Genomic DNA, 18,215 nt, shown 5'->3' with positions numbered 1-18,215 from the left:
GGATTTGTCCATGCTGTGGAAGAGCTTTGCAAGCATTTTAAATTCTTTTTTGTTGTTGTATTTGGTTTGCTAAAAAGTATTTCCACAAGGAATATGCTCACTGAAGTCAAGCCTTGGAACACTATGAACAAAGAAAGAATATGGATTAATTTCAGCATGAATGCTACTCCCAACAGTCCTTATTCTCTCCAAGAACCACTCCACACATATTAAACATACTAGACTGAAAAAACCTGTGGCATACAAGAGGGCAGAAGCATGAGTTCATCTCAGCTACCTGAGAACTGGGAAGTCTTACGAACAGAAAGTGCATTCCCCTCTTTTGCCTCTCTCAGTGCATTTCACAGCTTTCTAAAACCTCACCAGTGTTCGGCATACGAACATGCCACATCCATTCCTACTAACAGGCAAAGGTACGAGTAAGTCAGGAGATGTACTGTTTTCTGCAATATAAGACAAACCACATTTTCAACTCAGATATTTCACTAAGACAAGGTTAGTGGCATTAGTTTTTTCTGCAGTTTAGTATTATTTATTTTATACTTTTTTTCTTGGCTTTTAAAAAACACAGTTGCTGGATATTTTTTATTTTCCTGTTAGCTCCTTAAATACACAGGGCAGTGTTTCCAGGGCATGTTTAATATTAGAATCTCTATTTGACATCCATGTTTTATGCATACATTCAAATTCATGTCAGGAAAGGCAACTGTCAGCTGTGAAACAACTATTAAAAACATACCTGCAAGTCTATTGAAGCTGATGTCAAGGAGCTGTTCATTTCACTGAAGCTATCTAAGGCTGCAGCCTGCACTCGCACATGATTCTCTAAGGATTCCTGATGAGCGTTTGTCACCTAAGCAAAAAAAGTAAAATAATGCTCGAGTTTGCCTATTTTTTTGAAGGAGCTACAAAAAGGAAACAACTATGGTGAATTTTCACAATACAAGGATGCTTAAAATATACAGGCCCCAAACTATCTCCTGTACCTCCAAAAAAAAAAAAAAAACAAAAAAAAAACCACATAACCTGTAATCCAAATATGCAAACAGAAACATGGCACAAATATTTGCATTTATTGCTAGCCTGTAATCCCTCTGCCCCTTTGGGAGAAGTGAGTGAGAAGTAATGCGAGTCCAGAAAGTTGCTACATAGGGAAGGGGCTGACCCTGAGAAGTCAAAGGGTGGAGGCTGGGTGAAGGCAAGAAACGTAGGAGCCAGAAAGCTTTAGGTAAACTGCACCATGGCCTCGGTCACGAAAGAAATGATTAATCAAGTGTGTAAAGAGGCAAACATCAGGAAGGCTCAAGGATGAAACAACATGAAGCAGGTAAGAGAAGTCAAATACAGAGCTTTGTTGTGTGACAGTTTGCCATGTCTGGTCACGTACATACATACACACACACAGAAAAAAGAGTGAAAAGAAGCACAACTAAGTGACCTAAGTTACAAGAAGTCAGAGATCCAAGTAATATAAACAATTATGAACAACTCAGCAATATATACAGAAAAATGTTAATAATGAAGTCCAGTCTGACTCACATTCTTGGAGCCTGATTTGTTTCTTAACAAAAACATACAAACACTAGGGACCAGCCTCAAGAACAAGCGGTGCACACTGATCGGTACAGCACAGGAAGCAGAAGACACTGGTAATTCTACATAAGCAGATCCTTATGCTAGAAGAAAAACAAAACCAAACCAAAAGCAAAACAAAAATGCTTTGGATGGATTAAGAAAGATGAAAGATAACAACTTGTAGAAAGAAGCGTACTGCCTAGGGCAAGATATCTGAAGTACAAACTTCAAAGAAACTTCATAAACAAAAAGTAGTCCTGCAAATTGACTGGAAAAACAATGTAGTGATCCAAACCCTAACCTGGTGTTAGACAAAGGAAAGAGCATAGAGAGGATTTTAAATAAGATTTTAAATATTTTTCCTTTTCATAAGGAAAATAAATCAATAAATAAGACAGATAGATATGACATGCAAAACAATGAACCAGAATCGTGTGAGAATTCATTTCAGTTCTGCTGAAGTAAAAAGTCTCTAGACTACACGGGAACAGTTATGCTGTTATGCCTTTGCTATAAGTAAATGTATACTTACCTTGAGTTCATTGGTAAGCTGCTGTATTTTTCGCTTCATTTCATCATATTCCCCATACATTTTCTTTCTTACTTTTTCCAGAGTTGCTCTCACCTGGTGTTAGACAAATCAAATATCTTCATCAATCAAACTTACTGATTATATTGTTTATACTGGGAATCAATATTTTTTTCTATATCCTTCATTGTTACTTTTAGTATTTTCCACTATTAAGCTAGCTTTTGCCAAAAGTAATGTATGCTAAGAACTCCAGGATTTGTCTATACAGTGATGATGTGAATAAATATCTCCAAATAATTCTCAAATATGTTATACACATTTAAAGCTAGTAAACTAATAATTTAACAACAAATTTCAATTAAATTATCTGTTATTCATTCTAACCTAATTTGATTATATAAATTTTTCTGTCTGACTGGACTTTGAGACTCACAGCTGGCCAAACAATACATCGACCCAAATTCAGCAATGTAACTTCAGCTCTAGAACAAAGAGCAGAGTACTCAATTGGACTTCAATTAAGAACCATGGGTGTAAATGACACCTGGCCTTTCTAAATAAAGGCCTGCTGGAAGCCAGCTTGCGGTTGCACGCACTGCAAGTGTGCGCACGGCCAGCCTGCTGAAGAGAATGCACTGTAAACATGGTAGGTCAATGTTTGCTCACAGTCTGTCTTTCAGCCACACACTCAAATTCCTCCTTTTCCCTCTCTTCTGCTGGACTCAGCCTGACTGCAGATAACCTGGGACAGCGAGCTTTCCTCACCTCAGCAACGCCAAGGCGAGGTTCATGAAGGGACGAGGGGAAAAGCGGCCTCAGAGGGGATGTTTGTGGCAGCTGCACACAGGAAGAGGGGTGAGAGCCACCAAACTACGTGCTGCCTGGGGTGCGAAATGCAGCAGAAGGCCGCGCTCCTCATCCCAGCCTGCGCACGTGCCTGCGCTCTCTTTTGCGGGATGACTTGGCTGCAGAAGAAACTGTCAGCAGTGCTGACGTGAGACACCATTTTTGGTCTGCTGAAGAGGTCAGCACCTATGTGCCACGAGCAAGGGACTCTTATTTAAGACTCTGATGATCTCATGTAAGATGTGACTTTTCCAGCAGCCCAAGCCTCACAAGCTGGCCTGGCTGAACACAGCCTTCCCCAGGCAGCAGTCGGGGCTGCTGCTCAGCCCGGTTCCTCATTTCCCCACTTCTTGTAGGAAGCAGTGGTAGGGACGTTCCCAGCCACGAGCGCAGGACCAAGAGCAGGGTGGCCAGGTTGCCAGCACACCGTGAGTAACACAGGGCAGGACAGGTGCTGAGGGCTGGAAGCTCCAGCAAATGTTTGGAGCTCCGATAATTACAGTCTCTTGTGCTGCTGGCCTGGCGCCCCGCTCCTCCCTTCTGTATCAACACCGCTCTCCTATGCTTGAATCACTGTAATATGATAAGCATTGACCAATAGCTTCCAGGGTGGCAAAGGTAGGTGGAAAGAGAAGGTCAAATTATTTGCACTGGTTGAATTAGAGATTGCTGCCAAAGACTGAGAGCCACAGCCTGACAGGTGAAGAGATGCTGAGTTTCAAGCATGGAGACCAGCAGCATCAGAGATGCATTTTTCCTTCAGCAGAACTCCTGACAGTTATAATAATATGAGCATGCACAGAAAAACTAGTACAAAGTCATCCTTATTAGGTTGACTATTTTAAGGCTGCCCCAAAGCACACCCAAGTGACTTTACTGTATCACCTAATTTGGGAGCTTTTTCTAAACTAGGATGGGAAAAAGAGGAAGAGGGCAGAGAGTCCATCCTCCCAGGAGTCTGCTTACAGTTTCTTCTGCATCAAATTTGAAATTATGAAGGCTTTGGCACAAGAACTCCAAGGCCTGTTTGGCAGTTTCCTCGCACGGCTGCAGCCCAGCCAGCGAGCATAAGGAGCATCACTCAGCACAGAGGAGCTGAGTGTGGCACTTGCAGCTCCCAGGTATATAGCATATTTTTAACTCAGGTGCCAGCAAGGCAAGCCTTTAGCGTCAAAGTGGTTTCCCAACTCAGAAGCAGGTGTTGGCCTAGACAGAAGCCATCCCACATACAGTCACAGCTCTACATGAATACAGGGAAAGAATACTGCACAGATTTTGAAGTTGAAACCATTGCTCACTTCTTTAATGTAGTTCATCTCTTCTTTCAGCTGATCTGCTGACCAGCCATAAACCACCATTTCTCTCTGATGGTTGTTGTCAGTTCGGTGCACAACCCCATACACCATCCCGTGAGACAGCTTCCCTGCAGACATGCCATTTGGTACATGATAGAGTTCCTTAAAAGCAAAGAAGTAGAAAATTATTTTTAAATCATTACCTAAATAACAACAAAAATACAGTAATGTAAGGCCAGGAGAGACAGTCAAGTTATGGCACTGCGTAGCAGTACCTAAAAACACTAGTTCCCAAATACTTGGGAACCAAACTGTCAACATTCTTATTTTTTGGAAGATCCATGATCAGTTTATCACTGATGATACAAATGTCTTGCTTCCACCAGCTTTAATGGAAGTGATATATGCACAGCCAGGGGAAATGGGCTGCATCTGTGGAAAGGTAAAGGCACATAACAAGCAAGTTATCTTGGCTCACTTTCATTCCCCAGTATATGCTCCTTTTCTGCCCGTTTCTGGAGCACAGTTGGCTTTGATAGTTTCCTTTAACTCCTGCCATGGTGGAACATGGCAAATTCCTGCTTGGCAAAATATTAAAATTCACAGACTTAGTGAAACTTTCTAGAGACTTCTTGGAAGAAAATGGAAATGAATCTTCTTAAAAAATCCTAGGGTTTAGCAAGGTTTCATATGCAGACATCAAAAATATCTAATTGCCATATATTTATTTTGTTGATAGAGCTAGAATTTCAGAAGCTAAGGCCATCCAAAGTAATCCAATATCCATTTCAGGGCTACATTTCTCTTACAGAAGTTGCAGAATGGAAATGGCAGGAGCTGAAGTAGAGCTGTGAAACACGGCATTGGAGCAGGTGTTTGAATGTTATCAGAGCTGTCTGAGTTGTTGTAGAGACACAAAACTTTGAACTCTAGTCTTGATAGGTAAGTAGAAAGATAATTTTAAACCGTCTATCCATATTTTAAGTGGTATGCTGGAATTTCTACAGCACAATTGTAATAACTGTATGCCTTATTTTAAGGTCTTTGCAACAGACTCCTCTTAGTACATCAATGAACTTGTTAAGAAAAATAATCATGCAAAAAGTAAGAATGGTCTCCCTTTGCATATGAATAAGTGTCTGCAAGGTCAAATGTAGCCTCCTGACCTGACTACTCCCATAGCCTCCCTTATAATCAACTGAGGGAAACATGTTTCTAGGACAGGCTTTTCAAACGAATCAAGTTGCAGAAATGCTTATTTATCAATTCTGATCATACAGGGTCTAAACAACTAGCTATACTACTTGGAGATATCCACGTTGTGTCTTTTAAAAAACAAATACAAAACTTAATTTCACCTAATTTTCAATATTTACAAACTGGGAACCTAAAATTAGTGATTATTTCTGTATATGAAGTTAAAAAGACAAAATTTTAAGAGCAGAGCCGTTAACTGCTTAACTTTGCATGCAGGAATAGTCTTGTAAAGGCTAATACTGAGAACAAGGCAATTACAGGTAGTTTAATTAATTTCCTTTCCCAATATTTACCAAACACAGCTAGGTACATTGGCCTTAGAATATGGAGGGATTGGGGGAAAAGCAACTCTTCCTTTCAAGAGCTGTTGTTCCTCAATAACAGAGTATGAACTCTCACAGTTCTCTTTGGGACTCTTTGCTAATTTAGCAAAGAGTCTAAGCAGTCTGAAAAATCTCTTTGACACCAAACAGATGCAGGAGGAGATCAAGTTCAACATCTTGTGTCCACTTTTGATCATATCCTATAGAGTCTCCCATCACTACGACAGAGGGTGAGGATGGTGCCTGCAGGCTAAAGCTCCTTTGGTTTTCAGAAGCCAAACTAGCATTAACTTCAGTGATAATGTGGGAATAAATATGTGGGAGAAAATGAATAGCAAAAATCCACTGGGATTAAGAAGCATGGGTAGCAATGGACATCTGTTTTACATGGTAGATGTTGAAGGAAAGTTGTGTTTCTCCAGCAGGGCACTGACAGATTTTCTCAACACTGCAAAGCTTACGCTTTGCCCCTTGCTGTACCATTAAGGGCTTTACCATTCTGCTAAAGCAGGCCTAAGAGTGGAACTATCTCAGCAGGAACACCTGATAAAGAAAGTTTCAGGCAAAGAATGACAAACCTATAAGCAACAATTTAAAAAGAAAGCCATAAAATCACTTAATGAAAAAAAATACTGGGTAACCTCTACCTGATACCATTTTGAAGTTATTATATGCAAAATTCATAGCCTAATAATCAAAAGTTACATAATTATGCATTATGAGGGGTTTTGGTTTGCTCTTTAGACATGTACAAACAAAACCCCCACACCCAGTATTTTGAGAGTGAAGAAAACGAGCATGTTTTACAGGAACTAGGTGTGGACATGACTCAATTTCTTTTCAATTTGCTTGCTTCCAGAGTTGCACAGTTTCTTCAGTAGTTTCATCTCAGTTTCTCCTCTGCATCTGGATAAAGGGATTACAATACTTCCATCTTCCAGATAAGCAAGTGAATAGTCACTTTGATGGTTTAAACGTCACTGAGGCCCCAGACTCTGAACTTATAAACCCATTCCCCTCATTCACTATCATTCATTTTTTAGGAAATGAACAGTGAATACCAGTAGCTACTGAGATCCTTTGTGCCTCAAAACATTGGCAGAATTGTTTAAAGTGCAGTCTACAAGGCATGAAGATTATGATCTAGTCCTTATTTTTAGAATTAGGATAAACACATTCCTAAGGCATGCTTTGAAGGATTTTTCTCCCCATCCCTCAAGGAAAGACCTATAGATTCAGACTACTAGATTTACAGACGGAGAACCACCCAGGGCACTTGCATACTTCACAGATGAACAAAATTACATTTATAGCTCATGGACAACAGATGTAGGATTCTGTACGTACAAAACAAGACTGGTTATACTTTTCATGCAACAGCAATAAATAGTAGTAGTCCCTCCCAAGATGCCCTTATCATTTCTCTTTCAGAAGATTTAAATAAATTGCCGTCATCTGCTGAGTGTTCCAGGTCTAATGTGCTACTTACAATTCCAGGTATTGTTTTTACTCCCCTTTGTATCACAAATCTCAGGCAAACACCTGTTAAAAATTGATTTAAAGCTGCATGAACCAACACCTATACACAGCAGCTCTCAGATTTCTTCAGTCCTTACACATCCCCCTAAACTCAGTATTTTTGTAAGGATCCTTGCCTGTCTCCACTCTGATCTGCAATGAGGCATCCTATTTAGTGATAATAACAAAACAAGCTAACACATATCTATTTAAGAGCAAGTAAATCCTCCAAAGCCAGCTAAGCAATGCGCTTGAAGCTGAAAAGTTTCTCCAGAATTTGCTTAAAGTCAAAATATCAGCCAATTCTATTGAAAAGTTCCTGCTGCCCATTGCTGGCTGCACTGGAGCCTGACCTTACCCGAGCAGTCTGCTGTACCAAACGCAGCTCAGAAACCCTTCTGATGAAGCAGGAAATAGCAGTCTGAGCTGAAGAACTCTCTTTGAATCTTTCTTTGTACCTAAAGTCAATTCTATGATGAAAAAAAGTTAAGGGCAACAACATACCATTTTGATGGCACGAATACTATAGCAGCTTCCAGTGCTTTTATCCAAGCGGTAGCCACTGTCGTGCTGTACCTGGTGCAGTCATACAGCATATACTAAAGAAAAGTGGACTGCATACTTAATAAATATTTAAAACAGTAGCCTACACCTCAAGGTTGCAAAAGTCTTAATAATTACCATGCATCCTGTTTATGTCTCTGTCCAAATAAGTCGCATGAGTAGCAAATAAGTAATGTAAAGCAGGGACACTACAAAACAGACCCAAAATATGAGCTGAGCTTTTCTTTTGTCTTGCATGTGCACCTGCATCATGTGAGGTTTTATTAGCATTACATACATAACACTGAGGGGAGATTTTCTCCTAAGCTATCTCCATAACCCTCCTAAATGAAAGGCAGTTACCCTCACGATTCAATATAGTATGTTCTCCCTGAAAAAAAAAAAAAAGGGAAGCAAAAGCACAGAAGCACCGAAGAGGTATTCTATCTTGAGGAAAAGCACATCTAATGTCATGATTAGCACAATTCTGGGATTAGTATACATATGGATTTAACTTAGTAAACAATGTAAAATTTTCCTAAATCCACATAATCTGTTTACCAGCACCATCTAAAAACTCTTATTTTAATCTATTATCAAATCAATTAAGCTACACTTTATCTTTTCTTCAAATGCTAAATCTTTGAGGGTTCTGAAATATCCAATTGTTTCACTTTTTAACCAGTTTTACAAAGAACCAGAATGTTGTTACTTAGGTTACATATTTCCTGTCCAGTAAATTGAAAAGTTTATAATATTGAGCTCTCCAAGGAATGTTACTGTGCTGTGAGAAGAGGCATTTATGTTTCTTTATATTCCTCCACAGCTCATGAAATTCATGTTAAATTTAGGGATGCTTCATACATAAATAGTATTAAAATATGGGAAGTGTGCCACATGAGTGTTCTCAAACTCGTGATGCTAAATAAGAAGTATCTTTTAAACATATTCCACTTAAGCTCCTTAAAATGTAGAAGTTAGGTGCCCATCTCAAAATAGAAAGGACAGGCACTGCACACACAGTCACATTTAATCAATGAAATCTTCCCCCAGAACATCAATGTTTATACACTAAGAAAATGAGATACAGCAAATATAGCAATAGTCACAGAAATCAGTGGAATTTTTCCTACAGTCTTCTTGCAGTGCTGGATTTAATGAAGGAGTCACTTAATTAGCACACATCAACATCAAGCAGTCAGTGCTAAAAATAAAGCATCTGAGGATATACACAGCCAGAGTACCAACCAGGTTTATGTTCTATCAAACTAAGACACTCAAAGCACAACAGAAGTATGCAATGTTATGTATTCATATAACTGTACTGGTTTAAGTCTTAACACCGGTCAAACTACTGGAAGCTACAAATACAAGACAGGGAGACAAATTTCTAGAGTGTTTTCTTGCTTCCATTCTCTTGCCAAGTGCCCAATTGAAAGAGAGAAAATAAGTCTGTCTACACATATGGCCACAGTCTGCCCTCGAACACCTAGCTGCAGCTTGCACTGACACTTCCAAATTTAGGCACAGCAGCGAACTGCATGAAGGTACTTAGAGATAAAAAGAAAATAATCCCAAACACAGACAACAGAATTGTCTGGTAGCACTTTGTTATTCGCAGCAATTGATTTTGCATACAGTCTGACCGGGACAATATTCCTTTGTACTTCCTGGTGAAGTAAACACCCTCACACAACTGTCACCCATTGTCCATCTCTAACTGAAGGGACACAGAGATGGTTTCAGATCTCCTCTAGCTACAGTGCTAGCAATTCAGAGGTACTTAGCTGCAGCCTTTTAGCCTGGAAGAAGCACAGAAACAAACCTCAACCCATGATGTTAGCTCTCATGTTTCTTTCAGGGTGTTGCAGCCTAAATACAAATATAAAAACCCAGCCTGGCACACAGGAGCACAAGCTCTCCTGGCGGTTTTTGAAATCACCCTCTTAACTGGGAACCATCTGCCTGTCTTTCACAGAGCAGGGAGAGGCAGTCCCACTACGTCAATCCTTGCAGCAATTTTGCTGCAACAGAAGTGCCCAACTCTATCCCTTTATTTAAACTCCTATGCTATTTCTTTGTTATTTCACAGGCATACATTGATTTTAAGAAATCTGTTAAAATGTAATCTTATACATAAAATTATCCATACAGGTAAGTCCAATACTTAGTATAGTCTTAAGGAAACACAGCATACATTTTCTGCTAAACAAGGACTGCAATGAAAAAGGCTACATTAACAGTTACTCATATAATCAATAAATATTGAGACTCGTGTCTGATCTGACATCAAGCACCAAAACAAGGCAGTGGGAGTATTAGTAAGAGAGAGAGCTTTTGGGCCGTTCACCAGCTGATTTTGCAAACAAAATTTCCCCTAACAGTGCTCAGCACAGAGGTGCTGCCATTCAAGAAAGATGAGCAGAAAACCAACAAACAGTCAGAACAACATTGCGATGTCACGTCATGGCAGCTCAAAATCACCTCCTTCCCATGAAAGATTAGAAAGGGAAGATGACAACCAAACGTCAGGCCAGGGTGTATTTATAGTTCCCTGGCATTCCTGTTCTCCTGCCTGGCAGCGGGCAGAGGCAGGGCACGTCCGCAGGACCACAGGGCTCGTGCCTGGGGATAGGGACGGGAGCGCCCCGCAGCCTAGCTACAGCAAAGCTTGCACGTGCTGGCCACCCTTGTGCACCACACTGGGGCTTGTTAATTATCAAGTACATTTCCCAAAAGCTCTTCTGTCATGTTTATTCTCCTACCACCCAGCATTTGAAGGTACCACAGAACTGGGGTTTCCTTAAGAGATTGCGATTTGGTTCTTGGCAAATTTGGTTCTTGGACTTTCTGACCTTAAATTGTGAAGTGCAGGGCAGGAAAGGGCCTGATTCCCTAATCTCTTTTTACTGTCCCTGTTCAGAAAAGAGATATGGTTCTCATAGAGGTGTTCAAGGATTATCTAACATTTATAGAATTTTTTTCCTCTCAGAGTACTTTAAGGAATTTCATTAACACTAAAGATCAGATCAGTTGAACATGGGTGGATCATCAGAGACACTGGATCACTCCTATAGGAGATACATTTATCTTACTGCAAACTTCAGAAAATGCATCACATCTGACTAAATAATAGTGCTTTGTGCACTAGAGGTTACATAGTAACTAATCCAAATACATAAAGCAATACATTACAGAGGTAATAAAAATCTACCAGCAATAAATTACTGCCTTGTTTTAGAGACTGAAGAAAAAGTAGTTCACGATCAGTGATTTTTTTGTAGCTGCTTCTATATGTTATGGCTACACAATCTGCAGGGATACTTTCCCGATTACGCATAGGCTGTGGGAAAAAAGTCAATGGCGCAATTAATACATGTGTTTTTTAACTACTGCTAGACTAATCAGATACCATCTAGCTCTGAGATCTTTCTATATACTTCCTAAAAATCTTCACCTTCAAATTTTGGGAAAATATCGAGCTTTAGAAAATGAGTAAGAACATACAGTAATTAAATTACACAAAATCTTATGGGGTCTCAACTAAAAAGGACCAATCTATTCAAATATGTATAATGTATTGAAATAGAAATGAGCCAAACAATGCACTGTGCCTTCATACCTCCTCCCTAATACTCTCTGAAAGAAAATACACTTGCCTCGACTCATATTAAGGGGGAAATCAGCTCTCATTAAAAATAAGATTCCATGAACAAACAGAAAAGGTCATGTATGAAAGTGACTAAGAGCTGTCCCAGCCCTGATCATTTATACTTCTCCCTCATCATCACACTACTCAGCACACTAAAGTGAGTAAGCCAAGAGTCAACATCTATCCTCCTGAAAAATAAACTTATCTTATTCTTAGGGCAATGGGTCCATACACCCTCAGCCAGTCCAAGGGTTTCTGCAGTCATGCACAAACCAACAGAGAACAGAAGGTGGTGGGAATGGGAAAATACTGTAATTGCCACAACTAAGTCCCTCTGAAGAGAATGAAATATTTCAGTTTAATGGTGATCCAAATTTAGTTTGCACTAAGGCCTCTTTACTCTGCCCTTTTACTAATATTTATAGATCCTCAAAGATTTAAAACAGCCAGAGCAATTTATGAAGAGTTCAGTGTGTACAAGATCCCAGCAGAATAAGTATCTGATAAATAATCTTCATTTTGATCACTTAATTTTGCATTTTTATTGTTTTAAAATATTTGGCTGTGTCATTTATGAGAACCACTAAGCAATTATTTCAAAGATATACTATTGTTGTATTGCTTCCTATTTTCAAATTGCTCTTTAAACATGAGGTCTGGTAAATTCAGCCAACTTATTGTTTGGTTTTGGTTTATCAACATGTAAATGTGGTTAAGTTGTGGAGCCTATCCAGCTTCCCTTTTTCGGCCTTAAGACAAGTTAAAAATAATCTACTGCACTGAAACAGCTCTTGCAGCTTTTGGCAGATCTGCATCAAAGAAGGTTTATGGGGTTGCTTTGTTTGTTTTTGCTTTTTTGCGTGCATGCTACTTGCTTCTAGGGAGAAAAAAAAAGTATTTTGGACTCTTAAATCATTTTTCACTTCAGAACAATCCTGAATTCTTCATTTTGCATTCCTTATTTTTGCATCATCTGTACCAAAATTAACTTATCTAGCAAAATATGCAGGTCCCAGGCAAGCCATTAAGACACAAGTCTTGCACAGTGCTAAGCCTACAAGATCCCCTTCAGGTAACGATGTTCTTGTACAAGAATCCCTAATATAAGACCCTGCTCTCGACAGAGATTTGCTTGTCTTCCTGTGCATAAATATCAAATAAACCAGCTAGTGCCTTAGCCATATGTCACAAATCTACTATTGCCCTTCTAGTCTACGTGCATTTTGCTGTCCCCAGCTCCACAGCTTAGTTTCAAAGCTGACTTGCTAAGCTTCCCTGTGTACTTCAGTCTTACAGAGTGATTTGGTTCCCATCATAACTAATTTCTGCTTCTTCACTTGGCAGTATTTACTCCTTATCTACACAGCAATTAACTTTGATTCTTCAGACTTACTTTTTTCCTTCTCTCAGGTTCCTTTGTTACTTGCTCGGGCTGTGAGCCTTCATCAGGTGGTACTGTTAAGCGCAACCTGCAGACATTCATCTGCAAGGAAAAGAGAAGTTTGCTTTTAGACTTAAAAATGTCATAAACTTTTATTTAATAACATGCTTTATAAAATGAGTGTGCTAATATTCAAATTCTAACTTCCTATATTCTACTGACTGCCACATACCTAAAGAAAAAAAATGTTTTTTTCAAAGTTGAAGATTTTTTTGGCCAGCAAGGAATAATTCAAGGGTATCCCCAGAATTACATACCTGAAATAGCAAGAACTCATTTCAGTCAACATGTTCTTATGCTCTCATAAGTGACATTGAGAGCTGAGATATCGGAATAATAAACATAATTTTCCAGTTTCTCAGCTTTGTTTGCAGTTTTGGCATATTTTAAGTCTTCAAAATTGATTATTTAGAAACAAAAAGCATATCCTAGATTGAATGCTCTTTTTCTGCTCAGTATGTATCCAGGTACTTAATCTGATGACACCTCAGTACTGCAATTGCAATGAATTTAAACAGAAATGCTGAAATAGGTTACATACATGCATCTGTCAAAAACTAAGCTTCAATGTTTCACAGAAAATTTAAGAGATCTTTCCTATCTCATTTAGGAAAGCCATTTCCTGCCAGGGAAAAAAAGGTCCTGAGGGTTGATACCCTTCTACACACGCAGGCAGTTTGTCTTGCTTAAACTGCGAGATCTTTGGTGCGACGAGGTTTTTAAAATGATGCATCTCGTACAAGAGAGGCTTTGTTGCAACTTTCAGTCTTAGCAGCATTCATGAGAACTTTCAGTGGAAGGTAACCATAAATTCTCACCAGGAGACATCAACTACCAAATTGAAAAATTCTTCTGACACAATTCAAAGCTTCCTAGTACTTTCCTGTAAAAATCCAGCTCTCAGCTGACAGTAAATGTGGCTCTCAAAAATGTCCAATTTGTCTGAAATGTCTGTAAAAGGATCAAAGCAATCTTAAAATGCAACTCTAGAGCTACTTGTTGTGCATGGGCTCCTTACTGTTAACTCAGCAGTCAGCCATAGGCTATCAAATCTAGAACAGGAAACCTCAGGAAAAAATTTAGAGCTGTGTTATGGTTTCCTATTTCCCAGGGAGCTATGAAACAATGGAAAACATTTAAAAATGCTGAGTCCTTGCACACTGGCTTTTGACAGGAGTGTTATCTGCATTCTCCACGAGAAGAAAACACCAGATTCTTCCCATATACTGTAGAACTTGAAGATGCTTCCTGTTTACAATTTCCTTATCAAGCTATGTAAATAAACTCCTCAAATTTGAAGCTTTCTAGCTCACAAGATAATTAATACTATGTTTGCTCTTTTATTAAATTTCCATTTTCCTCTGCTCTTTCTTCCCATTAGCTCGACAAAGCTCTTTCCTCTAAAAGATGTGTTTATAACAAAATAGGAAAGGCAGTCTGGTGGTTCCTCCATGCGAGCAAACAAAGAAAAGGCAGTGCATAAATAGGAAATAGAGCTGAATTTGTACTGGAGCATGCAGGAAGTGAGAGATGAGGCCAGCTCTTTCTTACAATGATTTTAAATTAAGGAAAACTGGACTAAAAGGAACAACAAAAACAACAAACTGTTAGCAAAAAACATGGAAAATATCTCAAATCTATAGAAAAAGATACTGACTAACAACTTGAAGTTAGGAGACTTAAGAGTTGCTTGTGGTTCTCTGAAATCACAATTCTCTGAGCAGGCAAACCTCTGCAAATGTTAGTCAGTTTAGTTAGTACAAGACTAACTATAGCTGTCATATTTACAGATTCACAGAACAGTAATTGTACATAACTAATTATCCCTATACGTGTATATCATTTGGTGAATTATGATTGCCCATCACATTACAGCTATTTATGTGTTACAGGGTTACTACAAATGAAATGACAGAAATAAACTATGTTGGAAATACAGACCAAAAGCAGGAATTGACAGAGAGTACGAACACTAAGAGTTGTTACCACAGAATTTCTTTTCTTTTCTACTCTGCTTTCTCCATTCATCTGCCCTCCTCCCCCGAGAAAACACACTTTTACTTCTTTTCTACTTCTTCACTTCTGTGCTATCTTCTTGCTTTTAAAACATCTCAATCTTATTTTCAGCAGTATTTCTGCCACAAGACGAAACGTTTTAAGGCTTCACCTCATAGCCTGTTGCAGGCGTATGCCGGAGTGTGGGTGGTGCCGACAGCTGTCCGAGCAGTCCAGCCTTGAAGCCAGGCCCAGGGAGGCTTGTACAGCAGCAGTAAAGTATCACCCGATTTTATATGCCTCTTTAGGGCAGCAGACTATTGTTTGTAAGCGCAGCACTTCCTCAGGGAGACAGCAGCAAATATATAGTGGAATCATTCACAGGGACTCCTGGACCACAGATGATGCCTGTCTCCCTGAGGACGGAATTGCAGACTAATCTGTTGAAATTCAATAATGCTATGGGGATGAGAAAGAAAAAAATAACAGATCCCACTTTTTCTTCCAACCTTCCAAAACAACTGCAGATATCCTATCTATGCTGTTCTCACAGCACTGTGTTTCCTACAGAAACAGCACACTATCCCATTTGTCCACAAGCCTGCTTGACCAAATGAATGAGCAGGCTCACATGGAAGTTACAGCCAGCCCTCCTCCCACAGCAGAACAGGCTGCAGCAAATGCCTTAAAATGGAAATGAAATCACAACAGGAAGAGCCTCGACTCAGTGCCAAACAGTAGCAGATCAACATGCAACTGAGGATGAAGGAGTAATTCCCACAAACAATGGGGTTTTGCAGAAGGAGACTGGGGAGGAAAATGCAAGAGAATTCCTTGTGCCAGAAAAAGCTGTGGTTCAGTTTCCTTCAGACGCTGCCTGCCAGTAAGAAGAAGGCAGAAAAAACAGGCAGGGAGACAAGTGGCTTCCACACTAGCTTCATGTCATCAGCAGTATAACTTTGGGAACATAACTTTTTAAAAGAAATAGAAAGTCTGTATCAGGTATTCTGCATTGATCAGATTTTAGTTCAGCTTGCAGCATCTGTAGCTTTGGCAAGCCAACAACATAAGTGATTGTAAGTGTGCCAACGTTCTGTGTTTGCGCCTGGCTTTCTGACACCAATAACCCACAAGCAATATTTCCAAAGCTAATCTGACATCATTTGCAAAACAAATATGCAGACAGGAAAAACAAAGACTGGCAGGCTCAATGCTGTGTAACAGCAAGCAGCAAAAGTTTGCTGAGTGTAATGGAAATTAACAGGTGAGGACATGCTCATTTATCAAATTTCTAAGATGTTAGAGGGTTTGCATAGGAGAGAACTACTGCAATACAGCACCAAGGGGAAAAAGCCCATCTACATTAGGTAAAAATGGCGCAAATCCACAATCCACATTATCATCCTACTCAAATCACGAGGGTGCAACTTCAAGACAAATACAGATGACAGATTCAGTTTGAGCTATGTTCTCCAGACTTTCCTCCCCCATTGATTGTTGACTATGTACTAATTACAGCGTTAGAATTAGAGCAGCAAACATTATTAACACAGAAAATACAAGCTGGTCTATTAGCACCAGTCCCATTCTAAGATTTTTACATCTCCTCTCTGCCTTTCCCCTAGGGGAAATATGGTCCAATCTAACTGCCTTCAAATGAACTTCAGAGTTAACAAGCCAGAATTTACTTCTCTTGATCTTTTCCAACTCTGTCAATTAAGTGATTTGGGGATCACATGTCTGATAAGTAAACTCTACGCTTCTACAGTAACCAACAAGCTTAACGGCCAAGACTCACTGCCTTTGTATAAGCCCAGATGTTCGCTCTCAACTTTCAAGGGTGACAGCAGAAAGAGCAAGTATTTAATTTCAGTCAACCCCCAGAGGTGAAAAAGCACTTCCTTTGGCCAGTCCGTTCCACCACCAGATCTCTACTACACAACTTCCCATTACACCTCTATTAAAGGGCACTTTTCCTGTGACTGCCAGCAGGGAGGAATGTGACAGACAGCTTTCATTAATCTAGCATATACTTTGTCTTCCTCCTCTCTTTGGACAATTCATGGTAAGGGACTTACACTTCTCTACAAAAATACAGCAGCTTCCCAATAGATTTTACTTGCAAATTAGATTTTAGTTTTTTTTTAAAAGAATGTTGCAAATAAACTCCATTTTACACTGTCCCTGAGAAGTGTACCATGGGGATGAAAATGAGAGAATTAAACCTCGAAGATAAATTCTTTTAGTTTTAACCTCTTTAGGCAACACTGAAACAGAAACTCAAAAGGAAGGAGGAAGACAGAAGACCCAGTCAGGGGCAGGATCTAAATCTTAGGATCTAAGTTTTTCCACATGCTGAGCAATTTCATTTTTAGTGTGAACCTAAAATTCTGCATTTCCTAGATTCATAGAAAAATAAGAATTAATATATGAAGGCTAGAGGTCTTTCCCCACAAAGAAGCCTGACTTGCAGGTTATCCCAACAAACATGTGGCAACATGACATTCTTTGCTGGTTTTATCATCCCTGATGGACCCAAATTTTTGGAGTGTCCAACAATCCCAAGGCAGTTCAACAAATGCTGCGGCCACACAAGAGGCAAAGCCCTCATCTGACTTGCTTCATTCATTTCTTCACAAATGGAACGTGCACCCACAATGGTAACAGCAAGGAAGAGAAAGGTTGTTTAAAGCAGCGTGCCTACAGGGCACCTGCTGGAGTTGTAACAACTTCTGGAGACAATTTGGGGCTAATTAAGCTACCCTTGTTATTCATCTTGGCTGTGAGAACTATACAGATACACTACAGAAGAACTATAACTAGTAAGTCTGTATTTGAAATGCATGTTTCGCAGCAGCACCCACAGCGCCGCGGGAGCTCCCTCCTCCCGGGCAGTACCCAGCGCTGGGCTGCGAGCAGAGCGCCAACAGCCACCGCCGGAGCTCGCCCAGGAGCAGCGGGAAAGGCGGGAATGGGAACGGGAAGAGAAGGGAAGGGGGGTCCGCCCGCACTTCGTCCCCGCCCGCGCCCCCGCGCCCCGCGCACCTTCCGCCGGGCGCGGCCGCCGTCCCCGGGCGGCCTCCGCGGGGTGGTGGCAGTGACCGTGAGCCCCGAGCTGTAGCGCAGCATCGCGGCGGCGCCAGCCCGCGCCCGCGCCCGCTCCCTTTGGCCGCCGGCGCCGCTCCGCCCCCGCGCACGGGGCCGCGGGCGGCTGCAGGGGCCGGGCTGCGCGGGGCCG

The 18,215-nt window shown here is 40.4% G+C and overlaps 1 protein-coding gene across 1 annotated transcript in view; it reads right to left on the bottom strand.

Annotated features, from left to right (window-relative positions):
* Window positions 1-18,165, bottom strand: part of MYZAP (myocardial zonula adherens protein) — a 36,802-nt gene extending 18,637 nt beyond the window's left edge. Inside the window, exons 1-5 of the mRNA XM_088520377.1 lie at window positions 18,023-18,165; window positions 12,935-13,024; window positions 4,252-4,410; window positions 2,108-2,200; window positions 740-853 (exon numbers count right to left, since the gene is read on the bottom strand). Coding sequence (XP_088376503.1) covers window positions 740-853; window positions 2,108-2,200; window positions 4,252-4,410; window positions 12,935-13,024; window positions 18,023-18,106 — 540 coding nt within the window. The 5' untranslated portion in view covers window positions 18,107-18,165. The remainder of the gene's footprint in view (window positions 1-739; window positions 854-2,107; window positions 2,201-4,251; window positions 4,411-12,934; window positions 13,025-18,022) is intronic.
* Between the last annotated feature and the right edge of the window lie 50 nt (window positions 18,166-18,215).

The sequence above is a fragment of the Tinamus guttatus genome, unplaced genomic scaffold (genome assembly GCF_059628265.1).
Source record: "Tinamus guttatus ecotype Peru unplaced genomic scaffold, ASM5962826v1 Tinamus_guttatus_pri_ptg000004l, whole genome shotgun sequence".
Lineage (NCBI taxonomy): Eukaryota > Metazoa > Chordata > Aves > Tinamiformes > Tinamidae > Tinamus > Tinamus guttatus.
This window is presented reverse-complemented; position numbering and strand designations above follow the sequence as displayed.